We start from the raw sequence: 27,074 nt of genomic DNA on the forward strand, positions 1-27,074 counted from the left end.
TAGAGCCGGCTGGGGTGGGTAGAGTCCTCTACCTAATCCCAAAAGTTTTTTATTTACTTTTGGGAGGGAGCGGAAGAGACTCCCCGTATCCCCAGCCGATGCTCCGGGCTCTGGGAAATCTCTGCTACACGCAGAGCTAGGGGGCAGAAGCAAGCCTGTAAATCTGTCAAATAAATTAATTAAAGAAGATATGAGCTGGACCTCTGATCCTGAAGCGCAAGTATTCTTTTTATTCTATTTTGCCTAAGAAGTGAAGTGAAGGGAAAAAAGTTTTTTTAAAATGGCGATTGCTGCTGCGGCTTGAAGAGAGGCTGAAAGGGAAACTCCTTCCGTTTTCAATTACAAAGTAGCGGAATGAATACTTTTGGCTGTAACTGAAGGCAAAACCTCACTCTCACTTTTGTTTTTTTTTTTCCTTTTTTTTCCTTGGGGATCTGATATTGATCTTGGTTGGAAAAAAGTTTTTTTTTTCTCTTTTCCAGTAAATTTTGTCTGCGTGGAAAAATGGCACTGAGACTTATAAAGCTAGACAAACAGGCAGTGGGGGGGGGGATTCCCCCATTAATAAATTACATCAACAAGTTTTAACTCTCCAGTCTCAGAAACCTGACTTTAATATAATAGAATTTCTTCTTGAGGAGATTGTAAGAAGGGATGAGATTGTGAATCAGCAACTTGAAAAATTTAAGTTGGAAATCAAAGAAATTGGTGAATTGGTGAAATCTAAGTTTGGCTTTTTGGATCGAAAGATTTTAAAAACAGCTAATGGCTTAGCAGACTTTGTGATTCAGTTGGAAGCAAATACTAAATTATTAGAGTCTAAAATGAAAGAAACTGAGGAGAATTTGGATGACAAGATCCAAAAAATTAAAAAGGATTTGGCAAACACTCAGGATAATAGCTCAGAAGACAAACTTAAAATGGAGGCTGACCAAAAGACTGGTAATGAAGAAAATGTACAACAGAGGATTGAAAGAGAAGTTTTAATGATCCAACATAATTTTACAGAATATGCAATTAGACTGAGAGGTCTGCAGGAAAATGACAGAGATGATTTAAGGAAGATATCTTCTGAAATTCTGGCTGGGATTTTAAAGGTTCAACCTGATGAAGTGTTTTGCAGGATTGACAGAATTTATAGAATAAACTCCTGGTTGGCAAAACAAAGGCAATTGCCTAGAGATGTGATGATTTATTTTATAGACAAAGAAATTAGAAATAATATTGTGCAGAATTCTTATGATTCTACTTTGCAATTTCGTGGAAGAAAGATTTGGATTTTTAAGGAACTCCCGCCCAAGATGTTAATGGAGAGGAAGAAATTTGGTTTTCTAGTGAATGAGTTAAAAAAAAGGAATATTCTATTTAGGTGGGACGTTCCAGTTGGTTTAATATTGAGACACCAAGGAGTAAGATACCAACTGAATACTGTCGAAAAACCGGAAGAATTTTATCAAAAAATTTTAAAAATAAATTTAACATCTTTAGGCATAACACAGGACAAGCAAAAGGAGTTGGAAATAAAGGGAAAACATCAAATTACAGAGGCTGTGGTAGATAAACTGTCTTCGGACTCCTTGGATACCCAGCTGGACTGTCTATAAATTTGAGAGCAGTGTCATTTGATTCTAATGTGATGAATTATCAAGTTACAGACAAGTGCGTAAATCAATCAGTTGATATACAAGTGATGGAAAAGACATATGAGATAATAAAACAAAACCAACAAGATCAATTTACAAAGCAGAATGACAACCGATCAGCTGATACACAACTTGTAGGAAGGAAATCTGGATGGAAATGCAACCCGAAAAAGAAAAAGAAAAGAAACAGATCTCGTAGAAATAGTAGTTTCTAAACCAAGCAACAGTGAAGCCAGGGATTTTAAAAAATAAATGAATATGTGAAAAGATATCGGAGGCGAATTATCGTTTAATACTATCTTGAGGAAAGTGGCAGATCTCTGCAATGCCGTGATTTTGGGATGTGGAAAGAGCCTTACATTGTTGGATTTGAACTATCTATTTTGGATTTCTTTTACCGATAAATATATTATAACTATTTTGAGTTATAAGGCAAGAGAGTCATGCTGGGGCATGCAGAAGATCTGGCTGTTACCCACTAAGATGATGGGAATTTATAATCCTGATGAAAACCACAATTACAACTATATGGAATATAATTATAATGTCACTCGGGTGGTTGTTTTTACTTTTATATATACATGAGGATATTCATTATTGATGGGGGCAGAAGATGACTGAAGATTTTGAATAAACTGTTGCACCAGGATGCTATGTTACCCTATTATGGATGATGGATTTAACAATCTAGTGGAAAGACATCAAATAAGATACTAAATGAATTATAAATTTAAAGTTATTGTCTTTTCTCTTTTTATAAAATGGAATGTATATATAGACATATGTATATTTTAGCAGAGTGGGCAGTGGATTATATTTAGAATTATTTAGAATTGTAGTGTATGGTAATCTTGCAGGAAACTGGATTGAAATAGGCTAGTTTAGTGATTGATTAGTTTAAGAAAAAGGATTTTTAAGTCATATATTTTGGGGAGTGGAAGAATTGGATAGAACTGAATAAATGTTAAATTTGGAGAAGGCTGCTTTGAAATGTTATATTAATATATATAAAAGATTAAAGGTTATGTTGTTGTAATAATAATAATATTTTATAAGTTTGGGGGAGGAGAAAAAGGGTAGATTATTGCGAAAAGCGGAGAAAAGCGGAGTTATAAGAATATTATGCTAAGGGTCAGTACTTTGAGGAGTGAGTAAGGGCATGGTAAAATATTATGTAATTATGAATTAGCTTATTGTTGTGAAGAAGAAGTCACAGGGGGGGATGGGTGGTGAGGGGGGGTTAGGGAAGAAGGGGGGAAAGGGGGGAAAACTTGTATTTGAAAACTTTTTCAATAAAAAAAAAAGAAAATATTAGAATGTGCAGAAATGAGTAGATTAACATTAGCAATTAGAGGGAAGGAAGAATCAGAGTATTACAACATATGGGGACAATTTTACTAATGCATAGAGATTGAATATAGACAATAGACAATGTAAAAATAAGAAACATGGGAAAATATGTTGTAATATATTAAATTGAAATGTAAGAAGAAAGATAAATATGTACTAAGAAAATGATGATAAATGTTGTAAATGTACAAAATATTTTGTGCCCAGATGTTACACTGATTAATTAATGATGAATTGTTTGTTTAAAAATAAAAATAAACTTATTAAAAAAAGAAAAGAAAAACCAAATGAAGAATAGAAAAGAGGCATGGCAAGGCAAAATATAACACGGCCAGTACAATAAAAGAGAATATATATATATCTTTGTCAGGATTGAATTGTGAAGTCTTTGGAGCTTTCTGAGATTATTTTAATGCAGATGTTTCATTATCAGGCTAGATAACATCTCCACTGCTAGAAGGGAATGGGGTTTGTTCTCCATTTATTTATATTATCTTGCTGTATTTGTTGTATACAGTATTTTGCCCCATCAGTGTTGGTGGGGGTGGTGTTTTCTCCTTGGTTGTTCCTTAATTAGACTTTATTCACTGCTTGATTGTTTGTCTGAGTTGGTAATTCCTTATTGGGATATTATTTACTGCAGGGGTGAAATGATCACCTGATCCGGTAGCGATGGCAGTGGCTGAGCCGCACGATCATCAGAGGCTTTTTTTTTAACTTTTAAAAGCATTTTTCTACAACCTCTTCGGCCAAAAAAATGCTTTTAAAAGTAAAAAAAAAAGCCTCTGATGATCGCACAGCTCAGTTGGGATCGTCAGAGGCTTTTAAAAGCATTTTTTCTACAACCTCTTTGGCCAAAGAGGTTGTAGAAAAAAAAGCCTTCAAAAGCCTCTGACGATCCCAGCTGAGTTGCCTGATCATCAGAGGCTTTTAAAAGCATTTTTTTCTGCAACCTCTTAAGGTTGCTTTTAAAAATAAATAAATAAAAAAGTTGGCCATGCCCACCCAGTTACATTAAACCCCACCCCCAAGCCACGTCCATAGGACTGGTAGTAACAAATTTTACATTTCACCACTGGTTTACTGGTTATTCAGTGTTGATGCTGATTATCTGGTATTAATTCCTGGCAAGGAGGTATTCTAATTCCCCACCCCCCCACTTTTCATTGTCTTTTGAATGATGTATAAATGCTATGAGCCTGTTGATGGCTGATTTGTGTTAATGCTAAGCTTCCAGGAATTCCCTAGCATTTTTGAATTTAGTTTGATCTAGGATATTCATAATTTCCCAGTTGAAACTTTAGTTAACTTTGTGTGTTGTAAAATTAAGGAGTTTTCTTTGTGTCTTCTGATTGCTAGTTGGTATTCATAAATGTGTTTTGCTAATCTTTTGCCTGTCTCCAAGCTCAGATTCGGGCGAAGCGGTAGTGTGATAAAAACAAACTGGTAGAAAAAAAAAAAGCTACCTGTTTGGTTGAACCGGTAGTTAGCTACCGGTTCGGTCAAATCAGTAGTTCGGTCAAATCGGTAGTTAAAAAAAGCTACGATCCGACGATCAGCTGTGCCGCGTGGTTTAGTTTTGCTAGAAAGCAGGAAATCCTGCTTTCTACCAAAGCTAAACTGTGTGGCACAGCTGATTCCCCTCCCCCCCACTGTTCTACTTACCTTCCCAAGCTCCTTTTGGTGTCTACTGTGCATGCATGCGTGCGCAGCAAGACCGAACTGGTAGCTTTTTAAATGTTTGGTATGCACTGCACATGTGTGTCCAATGCACATTTGGTGCACGTGCACAGCACGTGCTTGGCGCACAGTGCGCATGCGCAGCCAGCGAACCGGTAGCAAACTGGTTCAGATTTCACCACTGAGATAACTCCAAGGACTCCATATTGCCAGTATTAAAAAAAAGCAAGCAAAGTACACAGCCCAAGACCTGGCAAGGGTTAAGAGCAGAAAAGTTGAAGAAAGACAGAATCTGACTACCCAATACTAAGCCTTAAAATGAAATGCATATAAAACCAGAATCAAGAAGACAGAAACAGACAGCAAATGCTACCTCTGCTAAGAAGCTGAAGAAACAGTGGACCACCTTGTTAGCTGCTGCAAGAAAATGGCACAGATGGACTACAAACACCAACAGGACATAGTAGCAACAATGATGCATTGGAATTTTGGCAAGAAATACCATTTTCTATAAGCAAGAACTGATGGAATCACAAAAATGGACAAAGTAATAGAAAATGAAGAAGCCGGAACTTTAGAACAGAAAAGCATCTGCCACACAGCAGCCCAGACTTAACAATTTTGATAAGACAGACAAAAAAAGTCTGGATAGTGGACATGGAGACAGCAGAACAAAAAACAAAAAAACTGGAGGAAATCACAAAATACAAAGATCTGCAAATAAAAGTAGAATAACCATGGCAAAAGAAATCAAAAATAGTACCAATAGTAATAGGCATCTTAGGTGCAAACCCAAAACAACTAGAGCACCATTTGATCCCAGGTAATGGTTATAGGACATAAATTATTTAATTTATAATTACAAGACATACATTATTTAAACTCTCTTCATTCTGATTTTTGGGACAGAGCACCCATGGTTTATTGATAAATGATCTCTTGTGGAAGAGAAACAGAGGAAGCTTAACTCGTGTTTATCTTGTATTAATATCTTTATCTCTAATGCTTTTCATATCTCAGTGAAGTCAGGGTAGAGTTTGGGTGGTGGTCGTTAGGAATTTGAGAGCTAATCAATATGCTAGTGACAGTTCTTTGTAGTATGTCAATCAGGAGAATCTGTTGTGGCCAGTACGCGGCCTGTGCAGCTGGGGCAGAATAGAATCCAAGTATATTCTAAAACGGGTGTCTGCAACCTGCAGCTCCGGAGCCACATGTGGCTCTTTTATCCCTCTGCTGTGGCTCCCTCTTTCATCCCTCTGCTGAGAAGAGAAGCGGCCAGGGCTGATTCTCCGGTGCCTCATGTCTTGCTGGGTCTCACGGGTACTTCTTCTGGCCCTTGTTGGTGCTGGGCATGTCTCGGTCACTCGGGGAGATGCGTGACCTGCTCTCCTCCCAGAGACACTGGTCCAACCCAACTGAGGCCGATGCCACTGCTGTTGCTGCCTTTATGGCCTGCTCACTGCTCTCATAGCGCCTTGCACAGCACAGTGAAATTTAGTGCTCTTGTTCTGCCCCAGCTTCAGATTCCCAAAGAATGTGACACACCAAGCTTCGCAAACACTGTTTAATTCCAAATGAACCCCTTTCAAGAATGTAGGCTTCCCGTGCAAAGGGTCCTTATCAAAGTTATTATGAACAAAGTCTGACAGGTTGGCGACCAGTCCAGAAAACCAGATATGAAAAGTCGCTCGCTCTCCAAGATGCTCTGTAGTAATGAGACGTTGTTTCTAGCAGGAAAGCACTAGCTGCATACGACTTAAATAGGCTAAGGGAGTGACCAATTATCCTCAAGACCTACTCTCGAGTAGACCTCCTTCCCCTGAGTAGCCACTCCTGCCTTTTGGCAGCCCTGTGTGCCCGAGCATTGAGGAGAGGCTCCTCCACTTCTCTCTCTCCATTGGAAGGAGCCTCTGGAGGTTCTGAAGGCCCTGGCTGAGTCTCTGCCTCTGGCATCACATCCTCTTTGACCTCCTCGCTGTCCGACGCTTGCGCCAGCTGCGCAGGCTGCTGGCGCGACACCACACCAGCCTCGTCGGGATCAGTTACGATCTGTGCAGGCCGCTGGCAGGCCACAACAGCTCTTCATAATGGGGGAGACAGGGTCCCCTCCTCCTGGAACCCATTACAATGCAGAACCACAAGGCAACCCTGCCCCATTTGCCCCTGGCAACAGCAGCATTGTCAGCCGTGACGTGGGTCAGGCCAATGTCTCAGGGAAGAGATCAGGTCACGCATCTCCTTAAGCGACCGAGGCGTATCCAGCATTTCCTGCTGCAGTCGGGCAGCGAGACCCAGAGATGAGGTGCTGGAGAATCAGAATAAGAAGGACACACACAGACAGAGAGACAGGGAGAAGAGACAGAGAGAGAGAAAGAGAGACAGACAGAGAGAGAATGACAGAGACACCACACACAGAGAGAGAGACAGAGAGAGAGAGAGACACACACACACACACACACACACAGACAGACTGACAGAGACAGACAGAGACACAGAGAGAGGGAGAGAAAGAGAGATAGAGAGACAGAGAGAGACAGAGACAGAGAAAGAGACATAGAGAGAGAAAGAAAAAGGTGAACAACACAACCAAGGCTGAATGTGGCAAGTGGTAGCTGGGAGGGGAGGGATGAGGCAGGGCCAGGCAGGGCAAATAATTTAGCAACCAATTCTCTGTCCTAATGACCAGCTGGGTAAGCATGTGACTGGGTGGGAGTGAGTGATAGTGAGTTGGCCATGCCCACCCAGTCACACTGGTTGTTAAATCATTGGCTTTATTTTCTGTGGGAAATGGGTCCAAATGACTTTTTGAGTGTTTAAGGTTTCAGACCTCTGTTCTAAAATGTTATCTTGATACTAGGTTGGGGGTGGTGGTGTGATACTTGGAATGGGCAATGTATTAGTTTTGGATGAGGTTGCATTCTCTTAGAAGAAATAGATACATAGTTTTGACATATGTGGCAAGATGGATGCCAAAAAAATAAATAAATAAATATTGTTAACTCATTCTATTACTGGGTGACCAAGTGACTTCTTTAGTTAGTAGTTTCTATTTCCATCTTTGGTTAAAGATTAATCTTTAATAATTATCGTCCAGAACTGATGCTTAAGAAGATGATGATGGTTATTTCTTTTCCTACAGAATTATGGACTGGCTGGATTTTTCCATGGTTCTGTTCCACGAGCTTTGCGGCGCACACTGATGGCAGCAATGGCATGGACTGTATACGAACAAATGATGGCTAAGATGGGTTTGAAATCCTAAGGGATATGGCAAGAAACAATCCCTCTACCTTTATTTTTCCATTTACTGTTATTGCTTGGTGAGACTTGTGTTTGGAATAGTCCTATGTGAAAGGTCACTTGCTTAGGTAGTTTTTATCTATACACTGAATTGCCAAAACAATTGCTCAGAATCTTTAGAAATATGAGTGAATGGAGTAGAATAATGTGACAGCATAGGGGAGATATTTCAGGAAACCTGTGCCATACTTGGAAATTGTATGAACTTCTGTCTGTTTCATGGTTTAGTAAGTACTATAGAGTATTCGTAGTTCAGGGTTGAACTGTGGGGTCCTTGGTGCTCTCTGAGTTTGGTGTTTTTTTGCAGACGTTTCATTACCAACTAGGCAACATGGTCAGTGAAAACCAAGGATCCTAGAACTGTGATGGTGAACCTATGGCATGTGTGGCAGAAGTGGCACGCAGAGCCCTCTCTACTGGCACGTGCGCCATTGCCCCAGGTCAATCTTTGTGGTGTTTCTTTCATGAGCTTCTGTTTCCCTGCAAATGATGAAACAAAAGCTCACGAAAGAAAAAGATCTTACTTCTTGCCGCGCTGCCGGTGTTGGGATGCCCCGCCTTGCACCTGCCACCTGGTCTTTGGGTCTCTGCTGCGCATGCATGCATATCCGTGCATGTGTGTGCATGTCTGCACATGTGCATGTTCATCTGTGTGCACACCTTTCAGTTTGGGCATGCGTGTGCATGCAGTTTGGGCACTTGGTGTCTAAAAGGTTCACCATCACTGTTCTAGAACTTAGAAACATTATTCTAGCTGGTTTCAATCTCCAGAATTGTGTCCTGCATTTCTTCTCTGCTTTCAATATTGCTCTTGTTATATACTCAATCAAAAAAATCTAAGGGAAGCTTTGCAAAGGATTTCATCAAGAAAATCTCATTCACTGTTTGCTTGATACAATTGTTAAACTAACAAAATTAATGCTAAAGTAAAAGACTAAATTTAACATTTTGATTAAAAATAATACTAGGATATCATCTTGTCATTTCTCAAGCAGCTTTCTTCAATCTTGCTTCATCCAGGCTTGTTGGCACTGTGGCTTTCAAAAGTGATATTTAATATAGCTAGAGTTGCAGTTCCAGTATAAATGGACAGGTTTAGTTTGTAGAAATCTTTTCCTTAGAGTCTTAATTCTGCCAAATTCATAATGAAACATTGTTTCAATGTTCCTATTTAAGATTAAATTAGAGAGTTGAATGTTGCATGCATTATTTTTTTTTTTATTGAAAAAGTTTTCAAATACAAATTTTCCCCCCCTTTTCCCCCCCTCTCCCTCTCCCTCCCTAACCCCCCCTCCCCACCCATCCCCCCCTGTGACTTCTTCATAACAAAAAAAAAACCTAATTCATAACAGATTACTTACTCCCTCCTCTAGATATTGACCTTTACTTACTAAAAATATTATTAATATTATAACATCCCCCTTTATCCATACATATCAAAAAAGAGAAAAGAAAGGAAAAAAAAAAAGACATTATACTATGACATTATAAAATAACTTCTCCACTTTAAAACTATACGATAAGTCCTACTTTAACATTTAATCTTCTATATATATTACTATAACATTCCAAAGCGGCCTTCCCCATAAAATCTAGTTTAACATTTATTCCACTCTATCCATTTCCTCCACTCCCCTAAATATAACACTTAAAAATCCCTTTTCTTAGACTAATCAATCTACTAAATAGCTTATTCACCCACTATCATACAAAATTGCCATAGACAACATTTCTTAACATCTTTGATTCACTGCCCACACTTCTTAAAAATATATGTCTATATTTTCCATTATATCTAAATAAAAAAAAAGAAAAGACAATGACTTTAAATTTATAATCCATATAGTATCTTCTTTGAGGTCTTTCCACTGGATTGGTAGAACCAACATCCATAATCGGGTAACATAGCTTATTGGTGCAACAGTTTATTCAGGATCTTCAATCATATCTGCCCCCATCAGTAGTAAATATCTTCTTATATGTATAAAAGTAAAAACAACCACCCGAGTGACATTATAATTATATTCCATATAGTAATAATTGTGGGTTTCATCAGGATTATTAATTCCCATCATCGTAGTGGGTAACAACCCGATCTTCTGCATGCCCCAGCATAATTCTCTTGCCTTGTGATTCAAGATAATATAATATTATCAACACAAAAAGAAATTCCAAAATGGATAATTCAAATCCATCAGTTTAAGGCTCGTTTCACGTCCCCAGATTACGGCCATGCAGAGATCTGCCACAAACCTCAGGATGATATTAACCAATACGTCGCCTCTTCTGTGTTTACACATAATCGTTCATATTTTAAAATCACTGGCTTCACTGTTGCCTGATTAGAAATTTCTGTTTTTATGCCACCTATTTCTTTTTTTCTTTTCTTTTTGTGGGTTTGGTTTCCATCCTGGTTCCCTTTCTGTAAAGTGTGTATCATCTGGTCGGTTTTTATTCTGCTTTGTAGATTGGTCTTGTTGGTTTTGCTTTTGTATCTCATATTTCTTTTTTATCCCTTATATATCCCCTAATTGGTTTCCATGTTTATCCTTGCCTTGATAAGTCATCACATTAAGATTAGATGCCTCTTCTCTCAAATTTGTAGATAGTCCAGCTGGGGTATCCAATAAATCCAAAGGCAATTCATCTGGTACAGTCTCTGTAATTCGATATTTTACCTTTATTTCCGGCTCCTTCTGCTTATCCTGTATTATACCTGGAGATGTTAAGTTCATTTTCAACCTATTTTGATAAAATTCTTCCGCTCTTTCAACAGTATTTAGCTGATATCTTTCTCCTTGGTATCTAAATATAATACCCACTGGGGCGTCCCACCTGTAGGAGATATTTCTCTTTTTTAACTCATTCACCAGAAAACCAAATTTCTTCCTTTCCATCAATATCTTAGGTGGGAGTTCCTTGTAAATCCAAATCTTTCTTCCATACAATTGCAAATTAGAATTGAAGGAGTTTTGAACGATATTATTCCTAATCTCCTTATCTGTAAAATAAATCACCACATCTCTAGGCCATTGCCTTTGCTTAGCAATCCAGGAGTTGATTCGATAAACTCTGTCGATCCTACAAAACACTTCGTCAGGTTGAACCTTTAGAATCCCAGCTAGAAATTCAGAAGATATTTTCCTTAAATCATCTCTATTATTTTCCTGCAAACCTCTTAATCTTATCGCATATTCTGTAAAATTATATTGTACCATTAACATCTCTTTTTCAATCTTCTGTTGCAGATTTTCTGCATTACCATACTTTTGATCAGCATCCATTTTAGGTTTTTCTTCTAAGCTATTATCCTGAGTGTTTGTCAAATCATTTTCAATTTTTTGAATTCTATTGTCCAATTTATCTTGAATTTCTTCCATTTTAGACTCTAGTACAATAGTATTTGTGTCCAACTGTTTCATAAATCCTGTAAAACCATTAACCACTTTTGAGAGTTTTTTCTCCAAAAAATCAAACTTAGATTTCACCAATTCTTTAATTTCCTGCTTAAATTTTTCAAATTGCTGATTCACAATCTCCTCCCTTCTTTCAATCTCCTCTATAAAAAATTCTATTATATTAAAGTCAGGTTTCTGAGACTGAAGAATTAAGACTTGTTCCTTTAAGTTGTTGGTGGGGGGATCCCCCCCCTTCTTGTTTATCTGACTTTATGAGTCTCAGTGCCATGTTTCCGCCCAGGCAGGCTTTGTTAAAAAAAAAGCAAGAAAAAAAAAAAAAAGGGACTTCTTTCCAATCAACAACAATATCAGGTCTCCAAGGGAAAAAAAAGAGAAAAAGACACAGGAGCAAAGTTTTGTCTACAAATGTAGCCAGTGGTATTTATTCCGCTACATTGTAGTAATAGAAAACGGAAAGACTTCCCTTTCAGCCTCTCCTCCAGCCAACGCCATTTTAAAAGGCTTCTTTTTTTATTTTCCTCTTTCTTTTCCTCCTCTCTCTTAAGTAATTTAAAAAAAAAAAAATCAGTAAAATACTTGCAGTTCAATATTACAGGTCCAGCTCACATTTTCTTTGAGTAGTCTGTTAAATTTGCAGGCTTGCTTTTGACGCCTGGCTCTGCATCAGCAGAGGTCTCCCAAAGCCCGGAGCGGCGGCTGGGGATACGGGGCATCTCATCCGCTCCGTCCCAAAAGTAAAAAAAAAACTTTTGGGACTCCGCAGAGAGTTCTACCCACCCCTGCCGGCTCTATCTCCGTTTCCTCATGGAAACGGAGTTTTTTCGAGCCGCCATTCCGTTGTGAAGGCGGCTCTAACAGGCGATGGAAGCTGACGATCCCAAAGGAACGTCTGGCAGCGGCAAACAGCAACCCGGAAGTCGCATGCATTATTTTTGAAGCTGCGGTATCAATACTGCCAAATGATGGGCTAAACATTCTATCAGTAATTAAATGGCATGGGGAATAGGAATTATAATCCATGGTGGACCAGAGATATCTGGTAGTATATCTGTAGCTAGTATATCTGGGTATACCTGGGTTACTGTTTTGATCAAGACTATCATCTTACTTTTTTCCAAACAGAATATGCTTGGCCTGTTGTGTGCACCAAAGATTATGCCAAAGATTAGTCATGAAAGTATGCTGCAATGTTACCTTTAACATTTTTAGAAGACTAATTGATGTGTGTTTTGCATAGCTAATGAAGGCAGAAAATTATTGTTGGAAAAGTGGTAATTTAAACTTATTTCCATGTAGTTCTTCTGATTAATAACTATGCTTTCCTTGGTGGTAAGAGATCTCTTTATCTCCAAAGATCTGAAGCCTTGGAATCTACAAGAGGATTTACTTATTTGGGCTGTGAAGAAAACCCAACACATGTTTTAAATGCTTGTCTTGGATTATTTTATTATTATTAAAAATCTATTTTTTAAAAAATGCTTCCTTTTTTAAAACGCAGATGTCCCTTTTCCTCCTGGTTAGTTTGATCACTTTTGGTTCTTTTACACTTTTGAAGTGAAATGCCTCATACTATTAAACCTAATCCTTTAATTTGCTTCTGAATACTAAGTTAGTTGTAAACAAGTGTAGTGTAATACTACCCCTACTCTCTGCCACAGTTCATGATGCTGTTACAAGCCATATTTATATAATCATACACAAAGGAAAGGAAGAAAGGTGTTTATAATGCAGCATCAACATAGTTTCCTAAGAAGAGGGCTTGCTCAGAAAAGGGTGCAGACCTATGAGTAAGGTTTAAATGCCTATCCAAAATAAGACAAGGCCATGCATTTAAGAGTTGGTGCTAGGATTCAAGAGGAAAGAAAATCATTAACACCACCAGCAAAGCTTTTTTATGGCATTTGGAAAGCATGAATCCTGGCTTTACTAGAGATCATGTAGAGCATTGCTCATTCTGTTTCATGTTTGAACATATTGAACAATGGGCCCTAGCCAACAAAATGAATTTTAATGTGGAGAAAAGCCAAGCTTACATTTAGGCAGGAAAAATCAAAGATATAAGTACAGATTAGGAGAGACCTGGCTCAAAAACAGTAACTGTGAGAGAGATCTTGGAGTCCTAATGGATGATCATTTGAATATGAGCCAGCAATGTGCAGCAGCAGACAAAAAAGCTAATACAATCCTGGGTTGTATAAACAGAGGCATAGAATCAAGATCAAGTGAAATATTAGTTGCTCTTCTCTGAACTTTTCCCAAAGTCTCAACACCATTTTTGTAGTATGGTTACAAAATTGGTTGCAGTATTCCAGTTACAAAATCGGTTGCAGTCTTACTAGGGTTTTGTAAAGTGGCACTAATAAAAGGCCTGGAGAGTAAACCATATGAAGAACGGGTGCAGGTTTCGGGTCTGGTTAGTGCTTAAAGAAAAGTAGAATTAGGGGTGACATTATAGCAGTATTCCAGTATTTGAGGGGCACCAGAGGGCAGGACAAGAAATAATGGTTGGAATTAAGAGAAGCAAGCTGGAATTAAGGGGAAACTTCCTAACAGTGAGGACAATTAACCAGTGGAATAGCTTGCCTCCAGAAATTGTGGGTGCTCCATCACTGGAGTTTTTAAGAAGAGATGGACAGTCACTTGTCTGATATGGTATAGCACGGTTCTCTTGTTTGAGCAGGGTGCTGGACTAGAAAATCTCCAAGGTGCCTTTCTCTCCCCTATTCCAATTCCTGTTCCTGTTCCTGTTCCTGTTCCTGTTCCTATTTTCTATTATTCTGTTCTGTTCTGTTCTGTTCTGTTCTGTTCTGTTCTGTTCTATTCTATTCTATTCTATTCTATTCTATTCTATTCTATTCTATTCTACTCTACTCTACTCTACTCTACTCTACTCTACTCTACTCTACTCTACTCTACTCCACTCCACTCCACTCCACTCCACTCCACTCCACTCCACTCCACTCCGTTCCCATTCCCATTCCCATTCCCATTCCCATTCCCATTCCCATTCCCACTGCACTCCACTCTATTCTAGTTTAAAGTCTGAAATCTACACTCAAAGCAATTGACCATTTTCCTTTCTGTTTTCCCAATGGCAGGAAGGAACCAATATTCTTTTCAAAATACAGGTTTTGGCGTCTAGGACAAAAACCATGGTTTGATGTACACTATATTTGATGTACATGCTTCACAAGTTGCTTGAACACCAGGCCACCATGTTTAAGGAACTAAGTACCCTGGAACTGAAGCTAAGCAGTTTCAAACCACATCTGCCCCAAAGGCTGACATAGTCTCTAGCCTAAATTGTGAACGTTTTTTAAAAAGGCAAATAACAATGGTATTTGCTAACAATGCAGCTTACTGCATTTCCTTTTCACTATAAAATTCAAATAAGAGACTTTTAGCAGTCCAGTGCAAAGAAATAATTTACTATTGAATTTGAATCAGATGTATGCTATAATTTCATAGAAGTCTTTTTGGAAAAAAAATCCTTTCTTATATGTATAAATAACTCAAGATGGAAAACATTATTTATTTATATCCCACCGTTACCATTTTTACAAATAACTCAAGATAGCAAGCATATCCAATACTTTGCTCCTTCTATTTCCCCACAACAACGCTGTGAGGTGGGTTGGGTTAAGAAAGTATAACTGGCAGTTCCGGTTGGTGATGTTTGGACAAAGAGAGGGTTTGAGGAGTTAGCTCTGTTCTTTGCCCCTCTTTTCTGGTGCTGGAGCGATCCTGAAAGGATACACGAAGCACGAAGGGAAACATGTTGGAGTGGGGATATTTGGGAAACAGTCTGGTGATAAGCAATCGCCAGCGCGATGGAGAGAAACCCCGTAGAGCCCAGCAATCGAGAGGCTGACATTTTTTAATGATAGCCCTGAAGTCCTGACAGCCAGCAAAGTGGGAAGCAAGATCGAATGACAGCTCATGGTGAAGAGTAATGAGAGGTCACTGCAAAAGAATTTGCATTACAGAAGACTAGCAAGAAAGAAGGTTCGCACCTCATTATGAAGATTGATTGATCGTAACCTGAGAAAGCGGCTAAGAAGCGGAGGGGTGAGTGAGACTGGGGAACGATTGATAGTCTGACATTTTAATGAACAAAATAAGAGGAGATAACGATCCAGGATACCTTTTGATTATTAGACTTCAGACTTTACATTTTGAACTTTGAAAAACTGAGAACTAAACACTAGTTATGAAGAACTCTGTGCTGAAATAACGGAAGTGGAGAGAGTCCATAACGAAGAGCATTACTCAGCAACTTTTCCGCATAATAAAGAAGACTGAGTTGATGGGAATTTCCGAGAGACTGAAATAGTAATAAGAAACTGATGAATTGGTGACTTTTTTTATCTTCTCTTCTTTGAATCTGCTAATTGGTTATCTTTTCTCTTTTACTACTGGATATAATAATTTGAATACTTTTTGGAAACCATTAATTTTATAGCTAATTGGTATTTACAACTAGATATATTTCATTATATACACTATAGATTTAAAATATAACTAATTTCAATAGAACTTACTGTAAGTAATTGTGAACTATTACTTAACTTATTAATTTACTCAACATAAGGCTATTTAACCTAATTAAGGAATTGATTATATTTATTGCTAAATATTAATTGTTTGAAAGTTCTAGGTAATTTATTTTTATAGATTGACACTTAAAAGTTTAATTTTTTTATTTATATACTTTATATATATACTTACATACAACCTAGATTTTCTGACTTTTATATTAATAATTATGTATAATACTTATTAAGATTTACATTTACAGCTTAAACTGTAAGCTACTGACATATTTACTGAATAGTGTTGTGAACATCGAGATCTATACAAATAATATAACAGCATAAAAATTTATAGCAAGTACCATATTATATCAACAGCTAACTTTTAAGGAAAATAATTTTAAGTTGTTTAATGCCAATTTGGGACAAAGTGTATAATATCCTTAAAAAAAGAAAGAGATACTAGAAGAGGTGACTACTACAAACACCACAATAACTAAGACTGGAAAGAAGTCCACACTAACCCTAACACCCTCAGCAATGACAGCTTCTCCGATGATGCAAAAAACAATAGAAGGAATGCTGACAACTGAGAAACAAAACACCGCTTCAAATGTTAATATTCAAACCTCGCTACTCACATTGCAAGAATCGATGGTTAAACTCCAAGAAATAATGGTAAAGAATCATTTAGAGCAGTGGTTCTCAACCTGTGGGTCGGGACCCCTTTGAGGGTCGAATGACCCTTTCACAGGGGTCGCCTAAGACCATCGGAAAACACATTTTTTCAATGATTTTAGGAATAATTTTATGGTCAGGGGTCACCACAACATGAGGAACTGTATTAAAGGGTCGCAGCATTAGGAAGGTTGAAAACCACTGATTTAGAGACAAGAGCTGATATTAATGAGCTGAAAGAGGAAATGGGGAAACTAAAAATGGAAATGAGATCAGACATATCAAAGCTTGATGAAAAAGTAGGGTCAATTCAACAAGCATTAGAAAAGAATGAACACACAATAAAGGAAGTAGAGAAAAGAACGGAACAAACAGAGAAGAAACTAGAAAAAGTGGACCAGCAAATTTAAATGATGAGCAAAGAAATGGAAGATTCTATGATCTATATTGAGATGGATAAAGCTGCGTCGTTCCTAAGATTCCAAAATATAATGGAAAATAAAAATGAAGATCTGGAACTAGTGATGGCAGAAATTTTAGCCGAAGCACTAGATAGAGACAAGGAGGAAATGTTGAAGAAAAAGGATGACATTTACAGGGTCAACACGAGCTATGCAAGAAAAAACAAGCTCCCAAAGGAGGTCCATGTTCGATTCACAAGGAGGAAAGTTTGAGACATAATATATAAGATATTCAGAAAAGAAGCAATAATATATAAAGGAAAAGAGATTCAGATCCTCAAGCAAATCTCGAGAAGAGTAAGAGAGCAGAGAAGGAATTATAAATTCCTGGCTAAACACCTGAATAAAAGAGATATTCTGTTCCAATGGCTGATTCCAGAAGGGATGCTGGTCACTTGGGAAGAAAGGAAAATCAAAATAGACACTCTGGAAAAAGCACAGGAACTTTATGAGCAACTGGCGGGATTGGAAGACCAAAGTAGTAGAGAAGATCTAGATTCAAACTCTCAAGAAGAACAAGACCAACCAAAAAATAAAGGCGAAGAACAAGAAGTAAAAGATACCAATCAACAACAACAAGAAAGAGAAGAGCCTAAGAAAGGGAAATAAGAGCAAACAGAAGACAAAAAACGAGATATAATTAGGGCTATGGAAAAAGAGGTGAAACTCTTATCTATTAACATAAATGGACTAAACTCAATGACAAAAAGAAAAAGGATTTTGGCAAACTTAATAAAACAAAATGCAGCTATTATATGTTTACAGGAAACACACATCTTAAAAACAGACGAAAAATATTTAGATTGCCCTAAATTAGGGACTCTGTTTACGGCTTCTGCAGATCAGGAGAAAAAGAAAGGATAGCTGTCTACATTAAAGAAGAGATAAAAGCAAACTTAATATTTGCAGACCCCAAAGGAAGAATTCTGGCAATAGAAATACAGATAATTTTTTAAAAAAATTTATTAGTGGTAATTTATGCCCCCAATGACAATCAAAAAGAATTTTACAAAACCTTATCTGATAAAATTATTGAATTAGAAAGAAAAAATATTTGCATCATAGGAGATTATAATGTGATAACAGATTATCAAAAAGACCACAATGGGGGAAAGAAGAAAGAGGGGAAGAAAAGAGAACTACCCAAAATATATGTAGAAATGACCAAAGAATTAAATGTAATAGATATATGGAGAACACTAAATCCAGAAAAGAGACAATTTATTTTCTATTCAAACCCCCATCAGTCATGGTCATGCATCAACATGGCATGGATAAGTGGAGAATTAGCAGAAGAAGTGACAGAAGTAGAAATTTTACCGAACTCATGGGCAGACCACAACCCACTCAGAATCAATTGGAAGGGTTAAAAAAAACCAAGGAGAAGATGGATGCTAGATTCTCAATTCCTCAAAGATGAGGAATTGATTAAGAAAATTAAGAACTAAATTTTTATTTTAAAGAAAATAATAACCAATATACAACAACCCAAAACTTATGGGATACTATGAAAGCTGTTATACAGGGAATTATAATATCCTATGTTGCAAAAAAGAGCAAAGAAAAATATGCCCAACAAAACAATCTACTTTAAGCAATCAAAAAATGAGAGACTAAATTACAGAACAGCCCACAAAGTCCCCAAGTACAAGAACAATTGATTTTTCATAAACACAAACTCAATTTAGTTGATCAGGAAGAATTGGTTAGAAACTTGAAGGCAACCAAACAAGTATACTTCGAACAAGCAAATAAGCCAGGAAGATGGCTATCTTATAAATTTAAAAAAGAAAGAGAAAAGAACCACCTACCAACTACAAGATGAAAGTAGAGATTACCAACACACAATAGAAAAGAAAAAAGAGATTGCACATAAGTATTTTGAGGATCTCTATAAGAAAGAAAGAGGAGATGAGGATCAGATTAGGGAGTATCTAAGAGAAAAAAGAACCCGAGAAATAAAAGATGAACTGAAAGAAACCCTGACTAAGGATATAATTGATGGATTAAATCAAGCAATTAGATCCCAGAAAAGTAAGGCCATGGGGCTTCGGCTTGTCAGTGTGTGATGAGAGATAGGCGATCGCAGTGGCAGGCGAGGGGTGGCGGCATGTGGCTTCTGGCATTGCAAAGAGCGGCAGAAGCAGAACTTCCTTCTCGGCATCAGGTGTAGTCAGTCCAGGCATGGAGGCAATGCAGGGGAGGGTGGACAAAAAGGGAAGCTGCTGCTTTGCAGGGTTTTTTTTTTTTAAGATGCCAGAGGCCCTGGACAGAGGCTTCCCATTTTGACCTCCGTCATTGCCTTTACACCTGACGAGCCTCTGTGTGGCTCTCAGCTCAACTCTGCTGGACCCGTACATGTCTGTTTGTGTGTGCACACGCAGGGGGATCGCCCCCCTTGCAGCCCCACACCTTCAACAGAGACCTTCTGTAATGGCAGGCTGCAAACTAACAAAAGCTGTTTTTTTGGAGTGCTCATTTGTTTTTCTCACCTATTACCACTTCAATGGTGTGTGCTTAAGGTACTGTGGACTGCACAACACACCCCAACTTTCTGCCACTAGCATCGCGCCTTGCTCCCTCAGCTCCCGCCCCCAGCCCCGGGGAAGGCTGCAAGAAGCTCCCATCCCAGCTTCTCTTATCTCTCCTGTTCTTTTCCTCCCCAATGTCAGGATTGGAGGGAACAATGGTGGACAGAGGATGAAGACCAGGAGTGGAGTTATTCCACAGGCCTTGGTGCTACCACCATGGAGTCTCTCAGGGAGAAGTTTGGTGAGGCTAGCTTTAGGGATGCACTCTCGTGGCAACCGTGGGCAGTATGGTTGGACCCCCCCCCCAAGTACATTGAGAGGGGGAGGGAGGTTGAGTTCTAATGGCCGTTTTCACCTCACCAGTCCAAAACTGAAAAGAGAGCAAGACTCTGGGAAGGAGGGTGGGATCCCTGTGCCAGCCACAGGGGGAGGAAGATATGGGCCAGGTCAGGGTCTGGTGACTGGATATGAGACACGCACCAGTAGACCTTTGACTGGACAGAAACAGAAACATTCGTCTAGAGTTACAGGCAGAAGGACGGATAATGCAAGAGCCAATGAGCAAGTACCTGTATGGCCTGCAGAAATGTGGCCACCTCAGCAACCTCTCTTTTGGAGCCCACCTCCCATCCAGGCTTCTTTTGATGGAAGTTCTGATCGGGTTGCTTTATTCTTGAGCCAGGTTATCAGCCACTTTGACCTATATGGTCGGTTTTACCCTTCTCTCTCTTTTTTTTTATTGCAAAAGTTTTACAATTACATTTTCACCCCTTTTCCCCCCCCACCTCCCCCCCGACTTCCCAACCTCCCTAACCCTCCCTAACCCTCCCCTCCCCCCAGACTTCCCTATAATATACTCATACTCATAAAAAACCCTTAATATAACACTTATATATAAACTTGAACTCCTCCCTCCCCTGTATAATTTTTCTCTTTACCTCCTTACATTAAAATATTTCCAATACATTATTTTCAAATAAAAGCTATTTGATACTTTCTAGTTTGATATTTGTTCTGAACATATTCTATCCACCTTTTCCATTCCCATTCATAAGTCTCTTGTGAACAATCTTTTAAATATGCTGAAATCTTCGCCATCTCTGCAAAACTGGCCATCTTCAAAGTCCATTCCTCGATAGTGGGCAAAGCTTCATTCTTCCAGTATTTACCTATCAACAATCTTGCTGCTGTTATCATATACAATATCAATTTTGTTTCACCCAATGTAAAACCCTTAACTATACCCAATAAAAACAGTTGTGGAGAAAATTGAATTTTTTTCTTCAAAACATTCTGCATGACCCACCATATTTTTATCCAAAAAGCCTTAACTTTCCTACAGGTCCACCAAACATGATAATACGTAGCATCCAAACATTCACATCTCCAACATTTTGGCTGAACATTAGGGTACATACATGACAACTTTTTGGGATCTAAATGCCATCTATAAAACATTTTATAGAAATTTTCCCTCAGGTTCTGCGACTGTGTAAATTTAACATTCTGAACCCAAATTTTTTCCCATGTTTCCAACATCAATGGTTCTTCAAAATTTTGTGCCCACTTAATCATACAGTCTTTAACTAATTCGGTTTCTGAGTCCCTTTCTAGCAAAACATTATAAAGCCTTTTGATATGCATTGGACCTTTCTCTCTTATATGTCTAACCAATTCTTCCTCGTGCAACATAATACCAGTTTTTTGGTCCTCTTTCCATCTCAATTGTAATTGATTATATTGTAACCAAGTTAAATTAATCCCTTCGTCCAACAGTGTCTGCAATGTCTTCAGCTGCCATCTGCCCGCATCTGTAAAAAGAACCTCTTTGTATAAACCCCCCCCGAGTGACATTATATTTGTATTCCACAAGTTTTACCCTTCTCAATGGGCCATGGTGGTGGCTGTTACCACAGTGTTAAATGGAGAGGTGGCAGATTGGGTAGCCGATTTGCATAGCGAGCATGCTAGAGAGCTAACAAATGTAGGTATGTTCCTGGAGGGTCTCAGGGACAGATTTGAAGACGAAACTAGAACACAGGCTGCAGAAGGAGAGATAGTGTCTATTAAACAATGGGGCCAACATGCCAAGGACTATGTCAAAGAGTTCAAAAAGGTTGTTGGTCGCTTAAGGGCATGGCCTGAACGCCTGCTGGTTTACCAATTTCATATGGGTCTCGACAGGGAGTTACGGCAGGCATGTATATATAGGGGTTTACCCCCTCGCCTTTCGAAATGGTTCAAAGCGGCTGTGGAATTAGATGTTGGGTTGCAGGAGTTCAGATCCTGAGGGGAGGGTAGAGTACCTTATCAGCACAGGCCATTTGATAGGTTGCCATCCCAGGGGTCTGGTGTCCCAACCAGACCCGTAGTGGGAACAGACAGATCAAGTCGGAGGACGGTTTTCCGGTGTTTTCGCTGTAACCAGCTGGGCACCGGGCAGCTGAATATCCCATACCACCACCAAAGATGCCAGGACTGCAAACCCCTACTGCCAGGGAGAAATCCAGGTCAACATCGGAATGAACACGACTAGCTGCTCACGTCATCCCCGTCAAGGGTACTACTCCAGGGAAGGATGGTGAAAACCCCGCTGAGGACGGGGGAGACCGATTACCGGAGGAGCATGATGGGAGTGATGAGGACGATCCAAATGATCAGATGGTGAGCAATCCTGTATGGCCGTTCATAATCCCGGTAGTGCTCCGGAATACACGCACAAGGTGGGTAGTAACCAGGGGGCCTTGATTGCATGCAATGTTTAATACGATGGTCTGTGGTGGATGAATTAGCTATGCAGGCTGTAGCCCTGAGAACACCTATTCGGTTCGAACAAATGGACCGCTCGGTACTGGGAGGAACCCCAGCTACACATGTCACTGAGCCTATCAAGTTGGAAATAGGGGAGCACTGGGAGTACATACGGTTCATAGTGGTAGATAAGATGATTGAACCCCTGATCCTAGGCCTCACTTGGTTAAATAAATGGCAACCTGTTATATGGCGGAAAGGGGTTTTTAGGAGGCTCAGACTAGTTGTAGGTCCCGAACCACCTACATTAGACCAAGCAAAGGCAGAACATAATGTGACAGACCATGGCACAGGGGGACTTTTCCCTGCAGTATACAAGGATCTGGCGGCAGTATTTAGTGAGGATGAATGTGAGGTGCTACCTCCCCCACCCACCCACCGATTGTGTCATAGAATTGATATCTGGAGCCAAATTGCCAAAACCTCACATGTACTCATAGAAGAACTCATAGAAATGCGAAAGTATATCGATAAAAAGTTGGCACAGGGTTTCATCCAGCCAAGCAGGTCCCGTATGGCGGCTCCGGTTCTATTCAGGGAGAAAATAGATGGTGGCCTATGCCTTTGTGTTGATTTCCGAGGTCGCAACACCGTGTGTGTTGAGCATCTATACTCCTTACCGTTATTAAAAGACCTGTTATCCACTTTGGCAACCGGAAAAATCTTCACAAAATTAGATCTACAAGAGGCATACTACTGGGTACACCTCCGACCAGGGGACGAGTGGAAGACAACATTTAATTGTCCCCTGGGGAGTTACCAATTCTGGGTGATGCCGTTTGGACTACAGGGTGCATCTGCTATTTTTATGCAAGTAATAAATGAAGTTCTCCATGAATACTTCTACGGGGGGGAGGGTGTTCTGGTATTTCTGGACAATATTTTGATTTATACCGAGAATATGGATGAACACATCCGGTTAGTTTGCCAGGTTCTGGAGAAGTTGTTAGCTGCCAAGCTTTTCATCAAACTCTCAAAATGCAAATTTCACAAAACGGAAATTGATTATTTGGGTTATCGTATATTGGGGAGGGGGGTGGAAATGGACCCCAAGAAAGTACAGACTGTCTTGGAGTGGCAGGCCTCAAAGACGAGGAAACAGTTACAAAGTTTCCTCGGATTCGTGAACTTTTATAGGCAGTTCATCCCCTCGTTTGCCCAGATTGCATTGCCATTGACAGAATTATTGTGAACGAAACTCAGCACTGTAAAGCCCCGGCTGAGCAGTTAATCATGTGGACACCACAGTGTCAACAGGCATTTGAGAAACTGAAAAGACTGTTTGCATGTGAGCCTGTATTGAAACATCCAGATCCAACAATTCCTTTTGTAGTCCAAACAGATGCAAGCGATGTGGCTATGGGAGTGGTCTTGCTTCAAAAGAACCCTCAGGGAAAACTACAACCATGTGCCTATACATCTAGGAAACTTAGAGCTACAGAGAGGGGATGGGCTATATGGGAAAAGGAAGCATTCACGATACATTGGGCATTACTCACCTGGAGACATCTGCTTGAAGGAGTAGAGCTCCCGTTTGAGGTGTGGACGGACCATAAAAACTTAGAGGCTTTACAAACTCCTAGGCGGATGTCGCCTAAACAGGTTAGATGGGCACAGTATTTGCAATGGTTCACCTTTACCCTGAAATATGTACCCGCTAGGAGAAACTTTTTGGCAGATGCACTATCACACATGCCACAATATGACAGCAAGAGGGAGGAAGTGATACAGGCTATGATATCGTCACCCCAGACGGCAGACCAGATATCACCCCCTGAAACAGCAAACCCGTGGTACAACATCGTGAAACAAGCTTTATTGACAGATCAGTGGGTACAGAAGAATAAAAACTTAATAACCACAAGGGATGGTCTTGCCTGGAGAAACGACAAATTGTATATACCGAAGGTTGTCAGAGTTGCGGTGCTACAAAAATCCCATGATGTTAAACCTGCTGGTCACTTTGGCTTCCTTAAGAATTTACACCTAACACGACGGCAGTTCTGGTGGCCTCGGATGTGCAAAGATGTCGAGGAATACACAAAAACCTGTAAAATATGTGCAACGTGTAAGCCATGACCAGGAAAGCCACTGGGGCTATTGCAGTCAGTTGCAAATCCCGGGAGGCCATGGGATAAGATCGCTATGGATTTTATAGTTGACCTCCCGGAAAGCAACGGACAAACTGTAATATGGATTGTTATAGACCTTTTTTCAAAGCAAGCACACTTCATACCCTCTAAAGGGCTCCCATCAGCACGACGGCTAGCACGAATGTTCATCCAACACATTTACCATTTACACGGAGTACCTCGTAGAATCATTTCAGACAGGGGAGTCCAATTTACCGCTTGCTTTTGGCAGAATGTTAAAAGTTCAATAGGTTCTTCTCAAGCTCTCAGCTCTGCTTTCCATCTGAGCACTAACGGTGCGGCTGAAAGAGCTAATGCCACAATTGAATAGTATTTGAGGAGTTATGTATCCTATCAACAGTCGGATTGGGCTGACCTGATACCGTTTGCTGAGGGGGCATACAATAATGCCGTGCATAAAAGCACTGGTCTAACCCCTTTTAATATAGTAACAGGCAAGGAATTCTCAGCCATCCCAGAACTAGATACCCAAGGTAGGGGTGGAATGTTCCTGTCTGCATGGGCCGATAAGATCCGCACAATGTGGCCAGAAGTAAAGCAGGCATTAAAGAAAGCCGTGGAAGAATACAAACAACAGGCAGATAAAAGGAGGGCAGAGAACAAACCTTTCCGGTGGGGGATCAGGTATTCCTATCCACTAAATATATTAAACTACGGGTTCCATGTAAAAAACTTGGCCCAAAATACCTTGGCCCTTTCACTGTGGCAAAAGTAATTAATCCTGTGACTGTTACGCTGAAACTCCCCTCCCTACTGGGAAAAATATATCCCGTGTTTCATAGCAGTTTACTCAAACCTGTAGAACATACAACCTCTGCAAAGCATCCAGGGCCGGTTACACAAGATGAATACGAACTCGAGGACATATTAGACTCCAAGATAAAAACAGGAAGGTTAAAATACCTAGTAAAATGGAAAGGGTATCTGTCAGCACTCCAAACTACATTCGTTCCAGTGCTGACATAAGGAGGAGAAGAGGGGGCAGCTGGCAAGAGGATGCTTGACTTTTCACCTACTTATTTTCCCTGAAGATAATATCCCCTAGGAGATGAGATGGGACGGGGGACATTCTTGGGAGCTGAAGTAGTAGATATGGGGAGAGTGATTTGGAAGATGGCCAATGAGACACAGAGAATTGGGGAACAGAAAGGGAAGGTTTGGGGTCAGGAAGTCAGTGTTGGCTACGACATAATCGGGGACAGATTGTCGTGCTTAATAAATGAAAGATTTCATCAAAGACTCTTTGTTTGGAAATGCAATTTATTTGAGACGACACCGAAACCTGACAGATAGCCAATACTCCTTTCTAAGCCAAGCTGGCTGACCTCCAAACCTCCAGCTCCCTTCCAGATGTATGGAGTGAATGGAGACGCAGCCCAGACGTCATGGCAGAAGGTAAACTGTCTGAGGAGAGCTTAATTCAGGCAACTGGAAAAGAGCCAGTTCTGATCCCAGCCAGCTTGGATACTACGGAGCCTCAACTCCCCACTCCTCCATCGAAGCTGCCAGACAGCCAAGATCAGACGATCATGCTACAACCCAAGAAAAGAAAAGATGAGTATTCGGGGGTTTTGCCAAAATCCGCAGAGGCTGAGTTTCCCTTCCCGAGCATTCAGGGGAAGGGGAAACCCCTAAGTGAATTGGGGAGGGCAGACTGGCTTCGGGACTGGCAGCAAGCCAGACCCCAAAAAGCTTCAGGGAAGCCACTTGAGAGCCCCATAGATGAATTGAAGGAGAAATTTGACCGTGCCATTCTTTGGGAGGAGGGGCAATCATGCAGGCCAAAGGAAAAGAGGGAGCCAGTTTGGGCTGATGAACCGAGAGGCCGTAGACTGAAGCACAGCCCTCCCCCCCCCAGCAGAAGGAGAAGAAGCCCAAAGATGCATCCATGGGTTCCTCCCTTACACAGCAAGCAGAGCAGCCTGGATAGGACATCACCTCCCTACCCTAGAATGAGAGATGAGGAAGAGGACCAGCGGCACTAGGCCAGGCTTACAGAGCCCCACACTGGGAGGAGAGGGTAGCGAGGGAGGACCCACCCCGTTTCAGAGGGAAGTTCGATGGTGATCCAGACCAACTAGCCCAATTCCTTGACATAGCTGGGATCTACATCGAGCGCTATGGACACCTCTACCCATTTCCCAGAGCCCTAGTGAGTGCCATTTCAGAAGGGTCGGAGGGAGAAGCAAGGAGGTAGTCAGCAGCCCTCTACAAGAACAGGGCTCCCCAACTGCAAGATGCAGATGGGTTCTTACAACTACTATGAGCCCGGTTCAAGGAGGCAGAGGAGGACCCCTATGTGGAGGACGAGCTCAGGAATCTAATGCAGAAAGGGAGGCCCATCAGAGAGCATATCTGTGAATTCAGGAGAGTCATTGGGACCTTACCTCCCTTACCAGAGCGACTACTGGTGTATTTCTTTAGAACAAGCCTAGACAAGCGAATCGCCCAAGTGACCGCTTATCGGGACATCCTGAACCGACTCCCCGAATGGTTCCGAGTAGCGATAAAAGTCG

The 27,074-nt window shown here is 40.3% G+C and overlaps 1 protein-coding gene across 3 annotated transcripts in view; it reads left to right on the forward strand.

The window, feature by feature from the left end:
- SLC25A38 (solute carrier family 25 member 38) overlaps positions 1-27,074 on the forward strand; it is a 96,392-nt gene that overhangs the window by 35,445 nt on the left and 33,873 nt on the right. For 2 of the 3 annotated variants that reach the window (XM_060683638.2, XM_060683639.2), the window contains one exon: positions 7,813-9,788. The exons of the other annotated variant lie outside the window; for it this stretch is intronic. In XM_060683638.2, the coding sequence (XP_060539621.1) occupies positions 7,813-7,935 (123 nt within the window). In that variant the 3' untranslated portion in view covers positions 7,936-9,788. Of the gene's footprint in view, positions 1-7,812; positions 9,789-27,074 lie in introns of those variants that run through there. 3 annotated transcript variants of the gene reach the window in all.

The sequence above is a fragment of the Pantherophis guttatus genome, chromosome 4 (assembly GCF_059756535.1).
Source record: "Pantherophis guttatus breed Tessera chromosome 4, ASM5975653v1, whole genome shotgun sequence".
In the NCBI taxonomy this organism is placed as follows: Eukaryota; Metazoa; Chordata; class Lepidosauria; order Squamata; family Colubridae; genus Pantherophis; species Pantherophis guttatus.